This window comes from Anastrepha ludens, chromosome 4 (genome assembly GCF_028408465.1).
Source record: "Anastrepha ludens isolate Willacy chromosome 4, idAnaLude1.1, whole genome shotgun sequence".
NCBI classification, from domain to species: Eukaryota; Metazoa; Arthropoda; class Insecta; order Diptera; family Tephritidae; genus Anastrepha; species Anastrepha ludens.
In genome coordinates this window covers 91,241,571-91,264,962 of record NC_071500.1, presented here as the reverse complement: position 1 = coordinate 91,264,962, position 23,392 = coordinate 91,241,571, and the positions used below count along the sequence as shown (strand labels likewise).

Genomic DNA, 23,392 nt, shown 5'->3' with positions numbered 1-23,392 from the left:
ATCGCCAACGGTGGGGCATTAGGCCATAGGAGACATAGAATCCTGGGCTCGTACCAGCTGCAGGAGGAAGACCTACAATTGCTCCCTCCTAAGGAGCTGGTTCGATTTGATTTTTGATTTTTTTAACTTTTTTTTAAGTAAAAACAAATTTCTTTCTTATTCTAAAAAATTTTTAACAAAAAAAAATTTCCAGAAGAAGTTGTAACAAAAAAAAATTTTAACAAAAAAACAAATTTTAACAAAAACAACAAACTTTTACAGAAAAAAAAAACAAAAGAGGGTTAGAGGGTTTTTTTTTTCGAAAAAAAAATTTTAACAAGAAAAATTTTAACAAAAAATTTTCTTTTTTGAATTTTCTTTTAAATAAAAAAAACTTTATATTATTGAATTTTTTAAAATTCTTTTTATAAATTAAAAACAAATTTCTTTTTTATTGTAAAAAATTTTGAACAAAAAAATATTAGCAAAAAAAATTTTAACAAAAAAAAATTTTGACAAAAAACAATCTTAACAAAAAAAATTTTAAAAAAAAATTTTTGGTAAACAAAAATTTTAACGAAAAAAATTTTAACAACAAAAAATTTTTAACAAAAAAAAAATTACGAAAACAAAAAAACTGTTTACAAAAAAAATTTTTTTTATTTTCTTTTAATTAAAAATAAAAAAATATGAACATTGCGGCGGCCGCCGTAGCCGAATGGGTTGGTGCGTGACTACCATTCGGAATTCACAGAGAGAATGTAGGTTCGAATCTCAGTGAAAACGCCAAAATTCAGAAAAACATTTTTCTAATAGCGGTCCCCCTCGGCAGGCAATGGCAAACCTCCGAGTGTATTTCTGCCATGTAAAAGCACCTCATAAAAATATCTGCCGTTCGGAGTCGGCTTGAAACTGTAGGTCCCTCCATTTGTGGAACAACATCAAGACGCACACCACAAATAGGAGGAGGAGCTCGGCCAAACACCAAAAAAGGGTGTACGCGCCAATTATATATATATATATATTATTAAAATGTTCGATCTTTTGGGACAAAAATCACAAGAACAAAATCGCAAAATTCGTTGTTTTTTTATGGAATAGTCATTCCCAATGAATAGAAAATTCAAAGGGTGGTGAATTAATTTCAAGAAACTGACGCTATCGGGGATAGAAAAGAGACCTGCAGACCAAAAACTGGGCGTTTTGTTGAGAATATTGCTGCTGCTGTAGCGCAAAATGTTGCTGAACAACCTTCAACAACGAGGCTTTCAACAATTACGCATTCATGAATTGATTAAGACTGAAATAAAAAATCGAATAAAAGCCAGTATGGAATTTGACTTTGAAATGGTGTAATTTAAATGTCTTTGAAAAAAAATCTCAAGTCAAATACAACACCAAGATTAATAGTATCACTTGGATTGGACAATTTGAACCTCCAATGTGGTAGGAAGTAGGTATACGAGAACAGGATTTAGAAAAACAGACATAAAAATGTTTATCTAAATCTGATTGAAGATTTTAAGAGTCAGCTGTATTTGCAATCACCTTCAATCTTCAATTCATCAGCATACAAACCAAAATGTATTTATTTGATAATATTTAGAGATTATATTATATGATTGCTTACTAATTTGCATCAGTTAGCATAAATGTTGACAACACATATTCGAAAGACACTGACTTAAAATACTGCATACTTCAGTCATAATCCTTTTGCAAGCAACTGAAAGTTGCTCATACGCCCCAGTTAACCACGGCGAGATAAGCAATTTGCTCTCTGTAGCTGCCTTACTAAATATTTTACGTTCACTGTACAGTCTAACTAAGCGTTCTCTCAACGCTGAAAGCAAAAGCTATGCATGCATACATACATACATGCATACATACATACATCCCCCCTCCACTTGTCTACTACTATTTACAAGCCACACGCAAACTCGCACACCCACAAGCAAGAAGCAACTCGTCACTTCGAGTAACGATCTCACCTATATATGTGTTTGTAGTTGACTGTTGATCAGTAAACAAACTCGCTATTCGATTAAAAGAGCGTGCTTTGAGCGGCTTACCGTTTAATAGTCCGTCAACCGTTCACCGGTAAAGCGGAACAACGAAGCAAGCGCGTGAATAAGCGAATGGAAGTTAGTGATTTCGAAAACATAAAACAAATAGCAGTAAACAAGTGACACTAGTAACAGCGACTGGCGTGCGTTCAAGTGCGAGCGATCAGCGACTGAATTAAAATTGACTACAGCATTTAAGGTGTCAAAAAAGGCAAGCAACTCCATAAATAAACGTGCAACTCATAATTTTAATAAAAAAATCAGACATTTTCGGTGAATTGTTGAGCTGTGCAGCATTTTTGTATGTCTAGCACGTCACGAATTTTTGCAAATAACTGAGAAAAATTGTGGAAAATTTTACAATCAATGAATTTTGTTGTGTATTGTAGCAAATTAAAAAAAAAATAATACAGAGCCAAATTAAAAAAAAAAACAAAAGAATTAAAAAAAGCTAAGCGTTAAAAAGATACTCTTTTTTTTGAAAGAAAACAGCATTAACCCAATCTAGTCTCTTTTTTGCAAATTAATCCAGTAATGACGCAAGCAGTAAATCGTTGAATAGTAAATACAAAGGCCTTTTCTAATTTTGGTGCAAGTCTAAAAAATATTATTGTGTTTTATTTTCACTAAGCAAAGCGCAAGCTTCTGAGAAATATTCAAAAGTATTTTTTGTTTCCAAAATCGTGATCTTACCTGCAATTAAAAATGGCTTCAACTACGCGTGCGCAAATTTTCTTAGTGATTTTTGTTTGTTCACTCTGCGGCAAGACACAACTGTCTCATGCAGCTACTGAATATAATCGCTATTTGGCGCATATCTTCCACAAATATGGCACAGGTGGCACCATTTCATTCGAGGTAAGTGGCAATAAAAAATGAAAATTTTAATATAGCAAGTTTTTGATATAAATAAGTAGGCATTTATTAGGCGCTTAGGCTGCTATAGAAATAAAAAAAGGATTTTTGTTTTCTTAAAAAATGTAGTAATACCTTAAAATGAGATATTCAAAGCAATCGAGTGGGCAAATATGCCTTGCAGCCGAAAGCCACAGTGGCTAGTGATTTATTTGTAAAAAATTAAGTATTGAAGAAATATTTTCATAAAATAAAATAAATTAATATAGAAATAAATGACTTAAATTCTTTTAATGGCATCCAAATGTTTAGTTCTCGTATTTTTATAAAAACCTTAAATATTAAAAAAAATGTGAATACTAATATTTTGAAGTTTTGCACAGCCACTCTCAATCAAAACTCGCCCTAAGGCACTCGCCTCATTTGAAATGATGGTTTTTTGTGTTTGGCGGTTCTTTAAAACTGCGTAAAACGGAAACGAAAAAAGATTTTTTATTTTTTATTTCAGTATTTTATTTTATAATCTATTGTTAAAAACTAAAAGCCTGTTTTTGGCCACACGAGTTCGTTCAAAAAGTTGTCAACCTTCAAAAAGTGGTCTTCCAAAAAAATGTGTGTCGCTGGCGGCACGGATTCCGGGACTCACAGTTGTCTGAAATCAAAAAGGCAAAAAGGTTCTTGTTCAGTATGAATGTGGTTATCATGTAAACTACGATCTTAAAAAAATTATCAAAATGGCGGGCGTTTAAAGATAAAAAACTGTTTTTTGACCCTTGTTTTTACTTCAAAAGTTCAATAAAAATACTAAAAATTTGTTTTTCCTAAATGTTCGTATTTCACTATTGACATCAATTCTGCATTATTTAAATATTGTTTCATCAAAATCGGTTCAGTAGAACCGGCTATATCTGTGTCCATTGTTCTTGTTAAGACCCTTTTTTGAAGGCTGACAACTTTCTGAACGCCAAAAATTTTTATTTTTTAACAATGGATCAAGAAATGAAATACTCAAAACAAAAAGTAAAAATTCATTTTTCGTTTCAGTTTTATACGCTGTTAACGAACCAGCCAAAAAAAACATTTTAAATGAGGCGTGGGCCTTAAGTTGGCTGCAATCACAGGCAATTGCCGGCGCAACTCTAGTAAATCTTAGTCGATTGACTTAAAATTCAATTCTTTTATACTGTTTTGAAAAAAAAAAACTTTAATCCAACTTAATATTATAATTTGTAAAAATTTAATTACGAATTTATGACTAATTTAAAATTATAGCATATTGCTTAACAAACACCACCTAAATCCAATTTTCAAATTTTATACAAAAACTAGCAAAATTCTACAAAGATTACACCTTAAGTCCATGGTTGTTAATTAGAATTTCTGGAACAAATTTTGGTATGCAATTTTTTTGCTTATTGAATTTTAGTACCACAAAGTGTAAGTATGTAAGTGTGTAGTGTAATTGTAAGTTGTTTACAAATTTAGTTGATTTTTTATAATTTTTTTGCTTGACGGTGTTGCGCAGCTCCTACATACAAAAGAAAAATTTCGTGCATTCGTGCACGCATGTTGGAAATGCGCAACACCGTTAAGGAAAAAAATATAAAAAATCAACCCGAATTTCGGGAAGCATAACTCTTCCTATTTACTCTAAAATTTAGTAAGCAATAAACCTACATACTAAAACTTTTTCTCGAAATTCTAATTAAAAACCGAGGAATTGGTAGGAAGGGGTTTGTGAAATTTTAAAAATTCGCTTACAAGTTTTATTGGATTTTTCTGGTTTTTCTTTGACAATGAGTTTTACTTTGGTAATAAAATAAGTATGCCAGACAAAACCATTCGTAAAAAATTTCAAGCCTGGAAAAATTGTGGACTATTTGGCTCTAAATCTATTAAAAATGGTTCCAATGAAATTTTTATATCACTTTCAGACCTGTGGCTGAAACAGTTGTGAAAATTTTAAAATTTGTAGTAAATAACATTTTTTCATGAGCCTAACAAAATGAATTACACTCTTAGTTTGGTCTGCCATATATCCCTCATTATTCTCGATGACTACAAAAGTTGACACATTTCATAAACTTTCACACAAAACTTAACTCTTTCTAGGACAAAAAACACCAAACTTCTCTGAAAAATTAAATTGCAATATTATTTTTGCAATGCTTCACATCAATATTTAAATTTATAAAAAATATCTTAATTTTTGTTTTGACTTTTTTATTGATTGGCTGTTTGTGCACTGCGACCTGAAGAGATCTATTGTGCAGCCATATAGCCTACTCAAGCAGTTTCAGGCTGTTAATAAATCCTAAAACTTTTATAAGCTTAATTTCTACCAGGAGGTTTGGATCTATAGCCCCATATATCAGGGAATTTAGTCTGCGTCGTGCCACTGCTGGGCGATCGCATAGAATATGTTTCTTATGCCTCTCTGCAGAGTCTACATGAATCGTGAATCTATCTTTTCATGTGATAATTGAATTTACAGTGTCCTGTTAGTAATTCAGTGTTAGTATTTTATGTCCTTTCTGCTTAGGTTAAGGATTGCTTCTGCCTTTATCCGTTCTAGATCTATCAGTCATGCCCGATTTGGCTCTCCAGTAGTCGATTAGGCCTCGTTGTTCCTGCTCAGGTAGAAAGACACTTTTGAAGCTGTTATTTACCCCGCAGAAAGGTTCAAGACCTATGAGGGAGTGTTTGCCCCCTTTTTCGCTAAAGTGTCTTCAATTTCATTCCCTTCGTGCCCCTCATGTCCCGGAACCCACATCTAGGTAACAGAGTTTCTTGATGCTAGGGTGTTGAGAATTGTAAACATTTCCAGACCAAACTTGATTCTCTTTCCAAGCGATTTTAGAGCTGCTTGATCTTAATTTACTTGCATGCTCCATTTTCACATACCATCAGTAGTTTCTTTCTCGTGCTATCCGGCTCCAGTTGGACACACCAAGTGAGGCGAAGCCCTTCTCTACCTGATGTTTCCAACGTAGAGAAGGTCTTCCCCTTCCTCTGCTACCACCAGCTGGTACCACATCGAATACTTTCAGAGCCGGAGCATTTGTATCCATTCGAACGACATGACCCAGCCAACGTAGCCGCTGGATCTTTTTTCGCTGCGCTATGTCCATGTTGTCGTAAAGCTCACACAGCTCATCGCTCTATCGGCTACGATATTCGCCGTCTCCAACGTGCAAAGGTCCAAAAATCTTACTCAAAATCTTTCTCTCAAATACTCCGAGCGACGCTTCATCGAATGTTGTCATCGTCCAAGCTTCTGCGCCATACGTTAGGACGGGCATGATAAAAGCCTTACGTCACCACGGATTGCGTCCTGTAATTAGAGGATTAGTTTTGTTCGTTGAGAGAGGATTTTACTACTCAATTGCCTACTTAGTCCAAAGTAGCACTATCTGTCAAGAGCGCCTCTCCGTTGGGTTTCAAGGGATGCTTGTAATACCTTCTATTTGGAGCATCAAGTGGCACCCTTTATAAAAATATTAGATGCTGCTATTCGATTCACATTTTTTTCTTAGTTTTATTCAGGACTTACGATTGAACAAATACGCGTTTAAATACGTTTTTGATGTGATGGGAGACGCACTTGATACAAGTCATAAATGTGGAGTGACAGCACTAGGCCTCGTAGTGAATACTCTGCAATTTCTGTTAGAGGTGGCTTTGAATCGCATAATTTCTTTTCTATAAGAATATGAAAATAAATTAAGGGGTTGGGGGTAGTCAGAGGCCCGAAAAAATGATGATTTTCAATATTTTTTTATTTTTGCTACTCAATTACTTTATTTTATAAAAATAAAAAAATAGCATTAATACATCATGTTTTTTCTGGGCAACCATTACAACCTAACCTACATCATGTTTCGATTTGATTTTAGCAAAATTTCAAACAAAAAATTAATAATTGTAAAAGTTATAGCTGTTTGTGTGGAGCCCCTTTCTCCAGAAGTCCCTTGCGGTGAACATCACAAGTCCTTGGAGATTCATCTAAACTCAATCGGACAAGAGAAATTAGATTTATTAGTAGATAATCTTGGGACTGATCTAAGTTTTTTAAATAATATGGCAGCCTCAGGAAACATTTTTCAGATTTTCGAGAAAAAACCGACAATTAATTGCTTAAAAAGCATCGAAGTTTTTGAAAAAAAAAAATCTTTCGATCTTTCATGTCTTTCAAAAGCAGTATAAATTTTATTGAAATCTACCAAGCGGTTTTTAAGTTACAGTGATCACCAGTTCAAAAAACATAGTTTTGAGAAAAACGCATTTAAAATTTTGCTATCGATTTGTGTAGAGGTGTACGAATTATTTAATTACTTACACTGTGCCGTCTATTCCTGGTCCATATAATAGTTCTTCAGCCGTCATAGCAGCTTCCAAAATATCGATTTGCTGTTGCCTACGTAGCATTCTGACTTCTCGAGTGTCATCGTTAGTGCGCTTATCTGCCACTTTCATATGTGCAGAATCCATTTTCCCAGCACACGAATGCTCCGGAGCGCCCGATCGCCGTCTATTAAAGACTAAAAGTATTTGACGGATTCACTTCGAATTTTCTCACAATATTTTTTAGATATTATACTTTAAAAAAATGCAAAAAAATCCAATTTTTTGAAAGTTCTGACTACCCCTAACCACTTAACTCATTCTAGTCCTTGCGTCGGTACATTATTCACTCTCTCGTATTGTCTTCGGCGTGTGGATGATCGAGACTTATTCAGAAAATAGTTTGAAAATTCTGCACGACTTACCAATAAATCCTTTTCCTTACATTTTTATTCACTTTGAACAATTTAGTAACGCTTTTTAAATATTTTTATGTATTTTATGCCTTCACCCGACACAATAAAACATTTGCTAAAAATTTGCCATGAACTGTCAATGATTTCAGAAATTTCAAAATTGCCGTAGAATTTCGTGATCACGTCGGAATTGATAATAGTATTTTTATGACAGAATTAATATTAGGTATGTAATTTTTTTATAGCTGTAACTAATCTTTTTTTTATTTTTTTTTTTTTAATCTTTTTTTGTAATATATTGACAGCAATCACTGAAACAGAAAATAAACAAACGCAATCTGTGTCCTCTTCATGCTTAAGCCCCTAAAGCCTTCCAGTTATTTACTCAGCTGATAGTTTCGTCAGTACCGCTTTAGTTTAAATTTGTATTTACTAATTTTTTATATAGAAAACAATGGATGCATTGATCAATTTTGCTCTACGCCATAACAAAAAATAAAAATGCAATAAAACAACAAAATGATCAATAAATGATCGTTTGCGCATAAACTTATTTCACTTAAATATTCGCTTTTATTTCAACATTTATGCTTGCTATTTTTCATTTTTCATTAACTCTTTTGAAAAAGAATTCTACCACTAGGTGTATTTTTTTCATATTTACTACATCCTCATCATCATTCCTTCGCCTCCGTTGGAGGCGAAAAGGGCCAAAGCAAAATTTTCCACTTTGTGCGATTCCGGGATATATTTTTCACTTGCTGCCAGGTCATTGTTTAGTCCACGGCTTTGTATTTCTCTTCGATGCAGCGTCGCCAAGAACTCCTAGGTCTGCCTCTTCTGCGCTGTCCTTGTGGTTCCAGTCCAGCGCTTGTCTGTTGATTTCACTGCCAGCTTTCCGTAAGGTATGGCCAAGCCATCTCCATTTACGTTCTCTTATTTCAGTTGCAATTGATTTTTGATGGCATCGTCGATGCAATTCGGTGTTAGATATTCAGTAGTCTGGCCACCAGATACGTAGAGTGCGTCTCAAGCAGCGGTTCACGAACACTTGAAGCTTCTGTACAATTTCCTCAGGCAGACAGCATGTTTCACAGGTGTACAAGTTGACCCAATTGGAAGTGTTATAATTTTTGTAAGGGGTACCGCAGGTAAGACAAATTTGGCACTTGTGAATTAGACAGGCATTAAAAACTATAAGTTTCCCACAAAAAACTTATTTTTCCCATTCGCAGAATTTCTATATTAATTCATGTACGAATTTTGGAGATCATTTGCTTGCTTTAAGTCATACAAAAAGGGTTTGTAATACATTAATTCCACTTCTAAACCCACACTGAAGTAAAAAATAAAACAACTGTTAGCACTCAACAGCACTCTTAACAAAAAAAAAAAACACTTATATTTTGTCACTGCAGCTAATCATACATTAATTTTTTTTATTTTTACTGAATTTTCGTGGAATTTTTTAAACAGAATAGAAAGGTGCGAAAGTCTAAACAAAGCAGAATGAGCAAAATCGCATAGTCGGCTAACTTTTTAGTAAAAGTTTTCATATAAAATATACAGGGTGAAGTGTTACCTGTTCAAAACAGCATAACTTTTTTTGTGTGGAATATGTTTTTATTGATTTCAAAGACAAAATTGTTCAAAAATGATTACAATTTTAACATATATTCACTTTAGCTCGATATGACCACCTTTTGCCTTGACTATACCTGTAGCCATCAAACGGTCAAAAAATGAGTTGTATGCATGAGTCGCTTTTTTCAGCGCATCCATACTGGCATATTTTTAGTCCTCACCTTGCACTCAAAATGGGCCAAATGGAATAGTCCATCGAATTTGCGTCTGGCGAATTCGAAAGCCATTGTGTGGACGAAATGAAGTGTGGAACATGATTTTTTAACTTGGTCCACCCGAGCTTTATGAGACGGTGCCAAGTCCTGTTGAAACGTCCATGGTCTACGACCGAAATGTTTGCGTGTCCACGGCTCTAAAGCAGCTTCTAAAACATTTTCCTGATAACACAGGCCTGCGAAATCTCGCTTTTTTACAGTTTTTAAAACGGCTATGGGTGTTTCTTGAAGGTTTTTTTGTGCTGAAAACGAATATGACCTTGAAAATGTTCCAGCACGTCAAGATTTTTGGCAATTTGTGGTTAAATAGTCAAAAAATGCAGATTTTGTCCATTTTTTAAATTGTTTTTTGATCAAGGTAAAGTTTTTTTTTAATTTTCCACAACGGCATAAGTACTACTCTTTAGCTTTAAGGTCCTTTTTTAAAAATATGTTTACCATTAATATAAAAAAAGTTATTCTATTTTGAATTGGAGACTTTTAGATATGCAAATTCAACCTTTCTAACTCTCTAACGCCCCTGTAAAGGGCGAATTCAAAATAGTATAACTTTTTTATATTAATCGCAAAAATATTTTTAAAAATGAATTTTAAAGCTGAAGAGTAGTACTTTGCGATGCCGTTGTGGAAAATTAAAAAGAAAATTTACCTTGCTCAAAAAAAAATCACATAAATGGTCAAAATCTGTATTTTCTGACGATTTAACCACAAATTGCCAAAAATCCTGAAGTGATGGAACATTTTCAAGGTCATATTCGTTTTCAGCACAAAAAAAACCTTCAAAAAACACCCATAGCCGTTTTAGAAACTGTACCTCGCAGGACTGTGTAATAAGTCGCTTTCACTTTGACTCCAGGCTCGATAAAAACGATGGAAAAGCGTCCATTAGCGGTCACTGCTGTCCAAAGCATTACCTGCGATGGGAAATTGCTTCGAGTAGCCACACGTAGGCTCAAATTCTCGTATGCGCGTTCGGTCAAGTAAACTCGATCGTTTGGAGTGTTTCTGAACTGCTCAATTGGGAATTTTTTTTCCATCAAAAAACACAATGTTAGGAAATTCGCCACGTTCGTGCAAACGCAACAACTCCTTTGCTCTTTCGCACCGAACTTTTTTTTGCTGAGGTGAAAGATTGTGTGCTTTTTGGAACTTGTAAGCCTTGACCTTGAGCTCATTTTCCAATATACGTCGAATGCTGTCTTGCGATGTTTTCAGTTCGTTGGCCATTTTCTTCCACTTCGATGTGGATTTCGTTCAAGTCGAGCCTTCACTTTCCGAACCATTTCCGGCGTTGTTGCGGTTTTTCTTGGTCCACCTCCATAGCGTTTTACAATGCTACCAGTATCATTGTCACGTTTTATAGTGCGATATACAAATATTTTATTCACTTTAAGGTGACTGAGCGCACGAACAATGGCTGGTTGTGATTTTCCAGCCAAATATAACACAATCACACTATTACGTTTAAATTCCATCTCAGAAAAAAAAATTCAACAAAACTGAGACACAAATGCTTTTGATGGCTTAAAAACAATATATTGAACTGTCATTAGAACAATTTTGACGTTGATGTCATGAGCTGTTTTACAGATACAAACAGTGTGACCAACTGTAACACTTCATTTCGTTCACCGTTTTTGGTACTTTTTCTTCAGAATTTGCTCTGCAATAAAAAGTAGCTTTTCCAAAATCTGAGATGTCCGATTTATTGAGTCAAAAATTAAAAATAAAAATATTGGGTTGGCAACTAAGTAATTGTGGATTTTTTTATCATCAATCAAAGAGAATTTTTTCATGGAACTAAATAACTTTATTCTGTAATGTATTGCCCATTTTGATCAATGACCTTTTGCCATCATTCAGCCAGCATCATAATCCCACGTTCATAAAACTTCTGGTTTTTATTTGCAAAAAACTGAATCAGGTACGATTTGACATCCACATCATTATTGAAATTTTTTCCATTCAAGGAGTTTTGTAAAGATCGAAACAAAAAGTAATCAGATGGTGCAAGGTCATTACTATATGGTGGATGTGGCAAAACATCTCAACCAAGCTCCAATAAGTTTTGCGGAGTGGCCAAAGATGTGTATGGCCTTGCATTGTCAATACAAAACTTTTTCGATTTGTCAATGCGGGCCGCTTTTCTTCAACTTCATTGTTTCATTTCGTTAGTTGTTTAATGTAGGCATCAGAATTGATCGTTCGGTTGTTTGGTAAGAGTTCAAAGTAGACAATTCCTCTGTAATCCCACCAAACTGACTACAAAACCTTCTTTTTATGAATATCAGCTTTTGATGTTGTTTGAGTTGGTTCACCTGGCTTGTTCTACGATCTTTTTCGCTTGGTATTGTTGTAAACAAGCCATTTTTCATTGCCAGTTATCGGCCTTTTAAGAATGGATCATTTTCATTAGGTTTCTTTAGCAAATCGCAGCTGTTTCTTTCAGTTCGTGTGGAACCCACGCATTGAGTTTTTGAACATAGCCAAGTTGTTTTAAGTGATTTTCAATGCGTGTATGTGATACATGAGGCTTCTCTGCAATCTCACGTGTTGTACTGTGACGATCCGAATCGATTATTGCTCTGATTAGGGCGTCATCACCTTTAACTGGACTACCAGAGCGCTTTTCATCTTTGAGTGAAAAATCACCAGAACGAAATTTGGCAAACCAACTTTGACACTGCCGTTCTTTTAAGGCTTCGTCACCATAAACAGCACATAACTCATGATGAGTTTGCGATGCGGATCTCCGTTTGCGAAAATAAAAAAGCAAAATTAGACGAAAATGTTCCTTTCCTTTTCCATTTTTCAACGAACCCCAAACGAAAACTACGCAACCGATGAAAACACTTTTTTACAGAATTGCCAACTATGAAATAACAAAATGTGTTTTACATGTGTACTATGTCTACAAACCTAAAAATTCAACTCAAGTCAACTATGAGTGAAATCCGCAATTACTTAGTTGCCAACCAATAAACTAAATAAAAATTAAAAATTAAAATTAGACACCTTTAATCACCTTTAGTTATTACTGCACGACTAAACATAATTTTTTTATTTAGTAAAAAAGCAGTTAAAATACAAGATTCACTTCATATAACCAGTTTCTTTTTACTCAAAACTTTGGTTGTTATTTTAATTTTTGATTAGTATAAATATATCAATTAGCACGTACGAATGTGACGAACAAAATATTACATATGTATGTATGTATATACAGTACGTATGTTTGTAAAATAACGATTATTCACTTGAGCTGGTTAAAGCGAACGCTAGCCTGGAGAAACTTTCTTTTCACAATGAGGTATGCAGTATGCAATGCATGAAATGGTTGTTTCTTTTTCACTATAAGTTTTCGGAACCAAAAATAAACAGGTTGTGCATACGAAAATATGTCTCACATCGAATGAAGCATTGACGCAGCAGCACTCGAGACCTCATTTTAAAGTTATTGAAAAATGCGTATGCAGTTGTAGCAACAACAAACTTCATTGGTAAATTTCTTGCCGCTTTGTGATTAACCAGAGCCAATGCTTAGTGTCATTTAACTAAATACTAGCAGAAGCTCGACTTGTATCGATTTGCGAAACAAATGTGTGTGAGCAAATTAGTATAGGAAAAATTAGAAAACGTATAGCAAACTTGTCTGTCTAAAATTCACTTCAAAAATGAAATATTCAACTTATGCAACAACTTTTGTGTTCAAAGTTTGGCGCATAATTTCACTACCTGTAGAAACATCGGACCTGGAAAGTGCGAGTGATAATATTTACACAGTTGCATTGCCATAACAACAGATATCTTCTGAGCTATTTCTGATACGTTGTACCTTTTTTAATAAATTCATTTTATTAAACACTTATTCGCATGTTTATATACTATTTGAGTATGAACTAGAAATGCTTCTGTATTTATGTAATTTCCTCCTTATCGCAGTAGACACATTTTAAAGCACTACTACATAAAATTATGATATATGCCGTCTTTGCGTGTGCATCATTGTCGTAATAAGTCAACAAAAAAAAAAACATTACAAAAAAAATTATAAAATATGTAGACCGTCCGATATGTCTTGACAAGCGTATGCTATATAAATTCATACCCATACATGAATACATATTGTTTAAGTGTGTACAAGGTGGCGCGTATTATGAATTCCCTACAAGTAAAAAGTTAAAATCAAAAAATCACTGCGGGAAAGTCGTCTTAACAGCCGAAAGGAATGAGGTGACAGAAATCATGGAAGAAGCGGAAACGGCTCTGATGGCTATACTAAAAATAAAGTTCCTATCTGGTTATGTTTCGAGAGCTGAATCAAACGCTGCCATAAATGCGTTCCAGGAGGAATACATTGCATTTTGAATTTTCTGAATATGTCTTCTGCCGAAAAAGTACCGGGCATTGTTCAATAGAACGCAAAATAATTCTTTAATACATATATATATAATTGGCGCGTACACCCTTTTTGGGTATTTGGCCGAGCTCCTCCTCCTATTTGCGGTGTGCGACTTGATGTTGTTCCACAAATGGAGGGACCTACAGTTTCAAGCCGACTCCAAACGGCAGATGTTCTTATGAGGAGCTTTTTCATGGCAGAAATACACTCGGAGGTTTGCCATTGCCTGCCGAGGGGCGACCGCTATTAGAAAAATGTTTTTCTTAATTTTGATGTTTCACCAAGATTCGAACCAACGTTCTCTTTGTGAATTCCGAATGGTAATCACGCACCAACCCATTCGGCTACGGCGGCCGCCTTCTTTAATCCCCAAAATTTATTTGATCGCCTTCAAAATAGGCTCCATTCGAAGCAATACACCAACGCCAAATGCCAGCGATTTGTCCAGTCATCAAAGCACTTTTTCAACGCGTTTGAAGTGATCTTCTTCAGCACCTTCAGCTAATTCTCATTATTGCCCTTTATCGACTGAAAGCGACATCTGTGGAGCAATTAATTTTTAAATACGCAATTTAAGTTTTGGGAAAAGAAAAAGTCACACGAGGCTAAAGCCGGGGAATACGGCGGCTTCCGATGATAAACATGGACTATGAATAAGTTCGTGCGGTTTTTTTTCGAAATTTGAAACTTTATTGACGTAAAATGGTTAAAAATTTAATATTCAAAATATTGTCCATCGCTTACTACTACTTTTTCCCATCTTTCTGGCAATTCACGGATTCCCTTTGTGAAAAATTCGGTCGGTTTTGCCGCAATCCACGAATCGATCCATTTTTTGACTTCATCGTAATTACGGAAGTGCTGGTCAGCCAGGCCATGTTGCATCGATCGGAAGAGATAGTAATCGGATGGCGCAAGGTCTGGACTATACGGCGGGTGGGGTAGGACATCCCATTTGAGCGTTTCTAAGTATGTTTTGACCACTTGTGCAACATGTGGCCGAGCATTGTCATGTTGCAAAATAACTTTGTCGTGTCTATCGGCGTATTGCGGCCGTTTTTCTCGCAGTGCTCGGCTCAAACGCATCAATTGTCGTCGGTAGACATCCCCCGTAATCGTTTCATTCGGTTTCAGTAGCTCATAATACACAACACCCAGCTGGTCCCACCAGATACACAGCATAACCTTCAGGCCATGAATATTCTGCGCCGACGTCGATGTTGAAGCATGGCCAGGGTATCCATACGTTGCCCGACGTTTTGGATTGTCGTAATGGACCCACTTTTCATCGCCAGTCACAATTCGATGCAAAAAACCCTTTCTTTTGTGCCGTTGAAGCAGTTGTTCGCATGCCATAAAACGGCGTTCAACGTCTCTTGGCTTCAATTTATACGGCACCCAATGGCCTACCTTTCGGATCATTCCCATGGCTTTTAAACGTTTGGAAATGGTTGATTGATCAACTCCCAAAGTTTTTGCAACCTCTTCTTGCGTTTGAGCCGGATCTTGATCGAGCAATTCCTCCAATTCGGTATCCATGAACTTTGGCGGCGCACCCTCGCGTTCTTCGTCTTCCAAGCCAAAATCACCACTTTTAAAGCGTGCAAACCACTTCTGGCACGTTCGCTCAGATAGAGCATGCTCACCATAAACTTCCACCAAGATACGATGACTTTCGGCTGCTTTTTTCTTCATATTAAAATAATGAAGAAGAATTCCCCGCAAAAACACATTATTTGGCACGAAATTCGACATTTTCAAGTGTGGTAAAAATATTGTTGTTTACGCTTCAAATAAAAAACTTATACTGACGTTTGTGCCTTACGACAGTAGCTCTCCAATGAATGTTTGGAAATGTGGATCGATGGAATAATAATCAAGTTACGCCATCTGTTGTAAAACCGCACGAACTTATTCATAGTCCTATTATTTGTCCAGTTTTTGGTCAAAAAAGTATTCACAAAATGATCCATGAGTTGTCTTTCCACAAATTGGGCCGTTTAGGCCGTTTCCTACGCACATTCTCTCTCAAAAATCGCATAACTTCCAAAACATATACTTCATTTACCACTTGGAACGAATTCCGAGTGCACAGCACCAAGATAATCAAAGAAAACGAGTAGCATGACTTTCACTTTTGACCGACTTTGACGTGGTTTTTTGGTTTGCGGCTCCGGTGGATAGCGCCATTCAGCCGCCTGTTGACTGATTTGCATGTCAAACTCATATACCCGCGTCTCATCATCTGTTATGATGGGCTGAATAAATGTTGTGTTCGAATTCACTTGCTCAAGCATGTCTTCAGCCACCTTCTTTTGATGAATTTTTTGAAAGAAATTCAACTCTTTTTTGAACGCATCGAGCAGCCACGCATCTCATGCCTAATTTATGGTGTAAAATGTTGCGAATTGATTTGTGAAACACGTTAAGATCACGAGCTGTCTATCTCAAATTTAAATGATGCTTTTCCAGCACCATTGCCTTCACTTTGTCGACGTTTTCATCTGTTGAGGATAGGCGACCAAATCGGGGCAAATCTTCCACGACTTCTCGGGCCTCCGCAAAAGCCTTATACCACTCGTAGACGCATGTTTTTGATAAAGCACACTTGCCATAGGCTTTCTGCAGCATTTTCAACGATTCGGCACACGAAATCCCATTCAAAAACCAAATTGAAGTCAAATTCTTTGTTGGATACTTTTATCCATAATGAAAATCGCAGATCACACCTGCGGTTGGCTGATATAATTAAATACCAAAAACAAGCTAATAAACATATCACGCTCAAACTCTGTGGCACTATAAAGAACAGTTGTACCAACATTCCAACAAAAAAATATAGGCAGATGTGTAACGCGACCTTTTTAAATGAACAATTCCCAATATTTTTTTGACAGAATGTAAATAAGAAAGAGGACCTCAATAATTGAATTATAAAGGGTAATCAGATTGGAGGTACTTTTTCCATAAGGTTCTTTTGACAAATCACGCGCGACTACTGCCAAACTAAATGCATAATTTTTTTCATTATTCATTGGCATTTCATAATGAAAGGCTTACGCCTTAAAAACGTTTACAAATCATAAAATTATATTATGCACAGTTTGGTGCGGCCTATGAGCTGGAGGAATCATCGGCCCTTATTTATTCAAAGACAACACAGGCACCAATGTAACAGTGAATAGCGAACGCTAACGCATGATGATAAATGGCTCTTTGATGCCGGATTCTGGAAAATAAAGTCCGTGATCTCCACAAAATTTGGTTCCAACAGCACGGCGCTATTTGGCAAGAGTCCGTGAGACAATGGGCTTACAGCGTCGTCGTTTGAGTGCGCAATTTATCTCTCATCTCAGACCTTTGGATTGGCCACCAAGATCGTGTGATTTCACACCTTTTGACTTTTATTTGGGGGGATATGTAAAGTCTAAATGCTTTTTGGATAAACCACAACAGTTGATTGAGGTATTGGAAGTCAACATTACTAAAGTTTTTCACAAGATATCGACCGAAATCCTCCGCGAGTTATTCAAAATTGGTGTTTGCGCATGGCCGAATTACGGCAGATTTGCGGCTAACAGTTCAAAGGAACTATCTTTAAAAAATAAATGCCAGGAATGGTGCTATGCAAAAATAATAAAAGATGTCCAATCTATTTGAATTTTCGTTGTTTTATTCCAATTTTTGAATCTACATTCGTAGACGCAGTCGCGGCGGCCATGATTATTTTAGTCGCGACGCGCTGAACAGTCTCAAATATTGTATATCACAACAAATCTTTAATTCATAAGTTTGTGTTTATATTTCTAAGAGCAAAGTATGTACTTTCATTCATAAAACGAGCCGCCCACATGCCAATTTTCTCGACCATTCGAAAATAGTCAATATTGGAATATTTTTTATTTTATTGGAAATTATACGTTGTTTTATTCCAAAGTGGCGCTGATTCAATTTGCCAGTTATGTTTTTAAATATTTTTTTAATTTGAAATTATTTTAATAAAAAAAGAAATAAATATTGCCCAAAAATAATTAGGGTTATGCAATCAATTTGAATTTTTTTCCTTTATTTCAATCCGATGCCTCTAAGTTGATCACCCTTTACAAGGTAACGCAAATTCAATGAACCGGTTTTGTTTTTAAATATTTTTTTTAATTTAAAATACTTCTTTACTAAATAAAAAAAAATATATATTATTTTGAGTGATGAAAATTTCTTGTTTGCCCTGGACGCGCTCTATAATTTGTCTGTTTGCTCCCTGCAGCTGTCTAGTTCACAAATGTCAAATATATTTGACGTACGACGCTATTTAAATTATCTACTTATAAATCTTCCGTTTGGTTGATTCATTTTACGCCACCTTGTACAATGGCTTCTAGTCACTACGACTACCCGCTGTTGTGTTGACTAAACTAAATTCGTATCTGCAACTCTTATCAACGCCTACGAACGAACGAGCTGTTTTATCTGACAAGGCGCCCCGCCTCGTACGCTCTTCTCACTTGATCTTCAATTCTTGTCGATCTAAAAGAGGCACTCGTTCTACAATAATGTGCAATATCAGTTCATGAGTTCGTTCTTAATCCACTTTATTCTTGCTTTCCTTTGTGCATGTGACAGCATACATTCTTTGATAACGACGATGTGATGAGATTTTATTAAATTTATGGCAGTGGATTTGCACGAACTAGGTAAATAGTGATGAAGTGTTATGTGTTTGGGCATACCCCATAAGGAAGCACATGCGTTTGCATAGTAATCACTCAAGTTAAAGGCGTAGTAGGATGAATATGATTTGGAAAAAAAAATATTGTTTTAGAGATTTCATAAGGCTTATATTTCAAAAAAAATTGTGTAATTTAAATAAAAATAATGTTTTTTAATATTAATAACATAATAATAATAAAGCATGTGAGGCAACTTCTTTAATGACTACTCATAAAACTTATTTATTTTGCACTAGCAAGTCTTTCTCTCATGTTATTCGTTCAATATGTTCGTACCTGAACTCAATTGAGGCGAAACTCAAACGATAGAAATAAGTGAGAATCATTAACTTTGGCATTATGCGCCACATAATCGGCGCTTAAGCGAAATATAATAATAATACAATAATTAGTTTTGTTGTTATTTTAACATAATAAAACATAACACATAACTGTTTGCGGATGCTTGCAGCAACAGTCTTTGTTCGGCTATAATGTCTAGGTCGTTCCGACAATATAGAGCCGCTATCCGTGGGAATGCCTTTACCACTTTGCCGTTTTTATGAAAGTAAAAGGAGGTTCCTGAAATTTATCAATAAAATGCAAGTAAATTAAGTTGAGTTAAGTAACGTTGGTGGCCACTCTCCATGAAAGTGTAAAGTGGTGGGCCAAAATACCTGCAAGTCACATTAGGGCAGCTCGCGATTCGTTTCTAGACCGTCTGAAAGCCATAGTCAAGGCAAAAGTAAACTGATTCTTAATTTTGAATTATTTTCACACATTTTTTATTTTCAATTAAGTAAAAGTAATTTTCCAAACTAAATTTATGGCCTTTTTAATTGGTTACACTTCGAGTGCCGGACCCTATAGAGGTGTCCACTTAGGTCTGGTGGCCCATTATCTTAATGAAGTGGGACAAAGGCAGAGACCTTCTTCCTCATTTCCGCAGCTGTGAAAGAAGTCATTACGGGAAAATCCCATTTCGCCGTTTCCCGCTTGTTCACATTAGGCAGTGTCTGTTGATGATTTCAACTATTATATGATTCGAACGGAATGCCGGTCTAGCTTAATGCGGGACTTTGTTCTGTCTTCATTCATTTTAGGCCAGGCCTGCCTTGGTCTGCCAAAATTGGATCACCAAAGAATAACTTATGAAACGGAGTAAGCAAAAACTCAGCAGCATTTAATCTGAAATTTCGAAAATCTGAATATTCTCTTCGTAGGATAGCACTAGGGTAGAATCCTCAAGGCTCACGCGAATGAGAAGGACCCAAAGGTTCTTGGCGCAGATATATTCAAACTGAATTTCAAGCAGTTGACAGCGCTCTAATATGGAATCAGCTGAAGACTTTAGCGAAAATCTATTATTCCACAAGTAAATTATATTGGAAACAGAATTATCTTTATGGACCTTGACAAGAACTACCCGGTGAATCTACGCAATGATTCCATGACAACCCTTTTTTTTAATAAAGGTCACTAAAATTCACATTTTTCTCTCACCTTAGGCCATTTAACGAAAAATAATTGCATGTCAACAGTCATCCAAATTATGTTGCTGAGCCAAAATATAATATATTATATTTTGAGCGAAGCCACATTGTATATAAAAAGTTGTATATTTCAATTGGAAATACTATTTCCACGTGCAAAAATATCCACTCGGACTGTCATTTCACCACTAACCAAGGTACTAATTCTTAGAACTATGCCAACATGGAAAGCTAAGACAATGCAAAAGCGACCACGACGGAAAATTCCTTTTGTTTTTGTCCTACTGCATATTTGCTATCAGAAAGTCCTCCTGAATCCTTTGGACTACAGCTTATGCTTGCAGTTGAAAGATGTGGCCTACTGAGCTCATTACCTAATTGAAAATATTGTCGAGCAAGCAGCAATCTATAAAAACCATACATGCCGCTATAGCTCATTGCATGAACTGTTTCAGAGCCTTCTTAAAGGAAAATTCCAACAACTACTAAACTTGTTTCTTCGAATTGCTCAGTAATTTTAAATTGTAGCATTGCTTGTGTTCAACTATCGACAATAAGTCTTTCACTTCGTACCTGGCCAAGACGCTCATTTACACTAAATATACCTGGACTTCGCATTATTCTTTAGGCTAAACTGGCAACAAATGTTTTTTTTCTACTGTAGAGTTGTTTCTACTGAAGAGTAGAACTATTCTTCGCTCGTCTCTTGTCAGATATTACATTTTTTAATTAGTTATTGTTTAGATTTCGATGGCCGATTTAAATCATTTTCGCGAAACGAAGTTAATAATACGAAGGTTTAAGTGGATTTTTTATAGTTCGTAGGCATGGAATAAGTTATGATGCTTTCCATTTCAATTCAACCGGGCTATTCGGGACATGTTCTTCGATTACGATGTAACTCAAATATTTTTCTCTCTGGTCAAAATAATGAGACACGTATTTTTTTGTTTTTCGGCTCAAAATCGATTTTTTTTAATTATATAAGAAAAATTTTGTTTTTAATTGCTCATAACTTAGTCAAAAATAAATGAAAAAAATTTTTTTCAGGCGAACAAAAAAATACGGTACTCATTATTTTGACCAGAGAGCAACATATTTGAGTTTCATCGAAATCGAAGAACATGTCCCGAATAGCCCGGTTGAATTGAAATGGAAAGCATCTTATGTAAATAATGCGTTTGAGCCAAATTATTTAAATAAATACTTGAAAATGCATTCATGTTAATATAAGCCACTTAACAACAAGCATCTTATGTTAATATTTGCCTAACTAATTATAAGATAATCATATTTTAAATAACTTTAACTTGCAACTTAAGCTTATTTGCTTTTTGTTACACATAGTGCATACTCGAACAGATATGAGATACTTCTAAAAGGCATACTATAACTGTTGAGGTATTTATATAACACATTTACATGGTTATGGTATTTTATGCCCTTATGTTGAGCATTTAATGTTAAGCCTTTAATATTAAGCCTTTATGATGTTATGGTAAATGTATGAATGTAAGAGTCTTTACTTGCTTGCTTTTGATTTTGCAATGTTACTAATCATTTCTTCAGCATACTGATTAACAGCTTCATGATAGAACTTTTTTTGAATTAACTATTAATATTAATTATTAACTCTAGTCAAAGAATTTCAAGTTATTAGCAAATTTTCTGTACCATTTTTTGCAAAAACAAAAATTTTTTTAAAGTATTTAATTTTATAGAATTGTTCATATCATACCTAATATTGATTAAATAAGTCACTAACAACACTGGGGGCTGTGGGTTTTGGCTTAAATAGATAATATATTTATGGCAATTATTTCCTCAAGCTTGTGTATTAATACTCGTATTATATTTAATTTAATATTTGGATCACAAGTAGGACGTGTTATATTTATTCTCCAAAATTACTTAAACAAATTATTTCAATTACTACCATCGCTCTTAACAATTATTTCAATTACTACAAACGCTCTTAAAATTAATGAACAAACATATCTAAAAAGGAATATATAAAGAAAGAAAAGTGTGTAAAAATATGTAGAAGTGTTCGGACTTGGAATAAATTTGGAGAAGATAGCATAAATAGCCAATATGAAGAGCTTTAGGTTTGTTTAAAATTTTAGTTTATTAGTTAAACTGGCTCACAAGTGCACAGCTCTAACCCTTTGCACTCGCAGTTTTATTCTGGCAACTCGGAATGCCAGCACTGCTGGCATGAGCATTTACTCGTAGTTCGGTGATTCGAAATTCAGACATTGCTGGCATGAAAAAGATGAGACAGAGCGTAATAAAACAATAAAACGGGCGATAACATGAAAGAAAAAAAGATTCTTTTTGGTAGTTTTTCTAAGAATTGGGTAATTAGTTAGGTTAGATGTAATAAGGTACAATGAGATGATGTTAAATTTCAAAGGATGTTGAGATTCATTAAACTTTTGTTCGGCAACGTGAGCAGTTTAATTTTCCTACAATTTTTATTTTTATTTTTGCTTGTAATAATGGATAAGAAAAAGCAGAGAGTGGTTCAAAATATTGAGTTTGATAGTGATTCTGATAAGTATATCTGTGAAATGGACACTGAATTGCATGATTTATTGGAAGATGAGAATTTTCATAGTGAGTTGTTGGAAGGAAATGCGAAAATGGTCTCCGAGTGCAAAGGGCTAAAGAAAAACATTCTTCCCTACAAGACACTGCTGAGTACTTTACGCACTGAGGTGATTGTGATGACAGCAATGAGAAGTTTAGTTTAGTCAGCAGTGAGCTTAAAAATTATTAGTTGCCTTGCCTTTTTAGCGCAACAAGGGGAAAGCACCCAATTTTCCCCGGAAGTTAGAACAAAAATGAGTAGTTTTCTACGCACTTTTGTAATGAATGTGAATGATAATGTAAACAAGTATTTGATACTCAGCTATCTTGCAGAGTTGACGTCGCTGATTAGCTAAAGTGTGGTACTACATATAACAACGAATGTGCGAGTTGACTGGGCAAAGGTTAATTTCGATAAGATATAATTCGCTCAATGGGTGTAGTTTAGCTTGTGTACAAACAGCAATAAGCGACTGTCAAAAAATTAAGATAAGCTACAATCCAGCATTTGTATGGATAACTAAGAAAAGTGGTCAAATTTGTTTGTAATTTGTTCATGGAAGATTTATCCGAGCAACCACATACCAGCTCTGGATATCATATTATAGACACTGGTGAATCGTGAAGCCCTTTTCGCGATTTTAAATAATGTTTTTAAAATATTTAAGCACCCGCTTGTT

The 23,392-nt window shown here is 35.1% G+C and overlaps 1 protein-coding gene across 1 annotated transcript in view; it reads left to right on the top strand.

Moving 5' to 3' along the window:
• Positions 1-2,047: 2,047 nt before the first annotated feature.
• Positions 2,048-23,392, top strand: part of LOC128860174 (zinc transporter foi) — a 67,918-nt gene continuing 46,573 nt past the window's right edge. Inside the window, exon 1 of the mRNA XM_054097466.1 lies at positions 2,048-2,903. Within this exon, the coding sequence (XP_053953441.1) occupies positions 2,751-2,903 (153 nt within the window). The 5' untranslated portion in view covers positions 2,048-2,750. The remainder of the gene's footprint in view (positions 2,904-23,392) is intronic.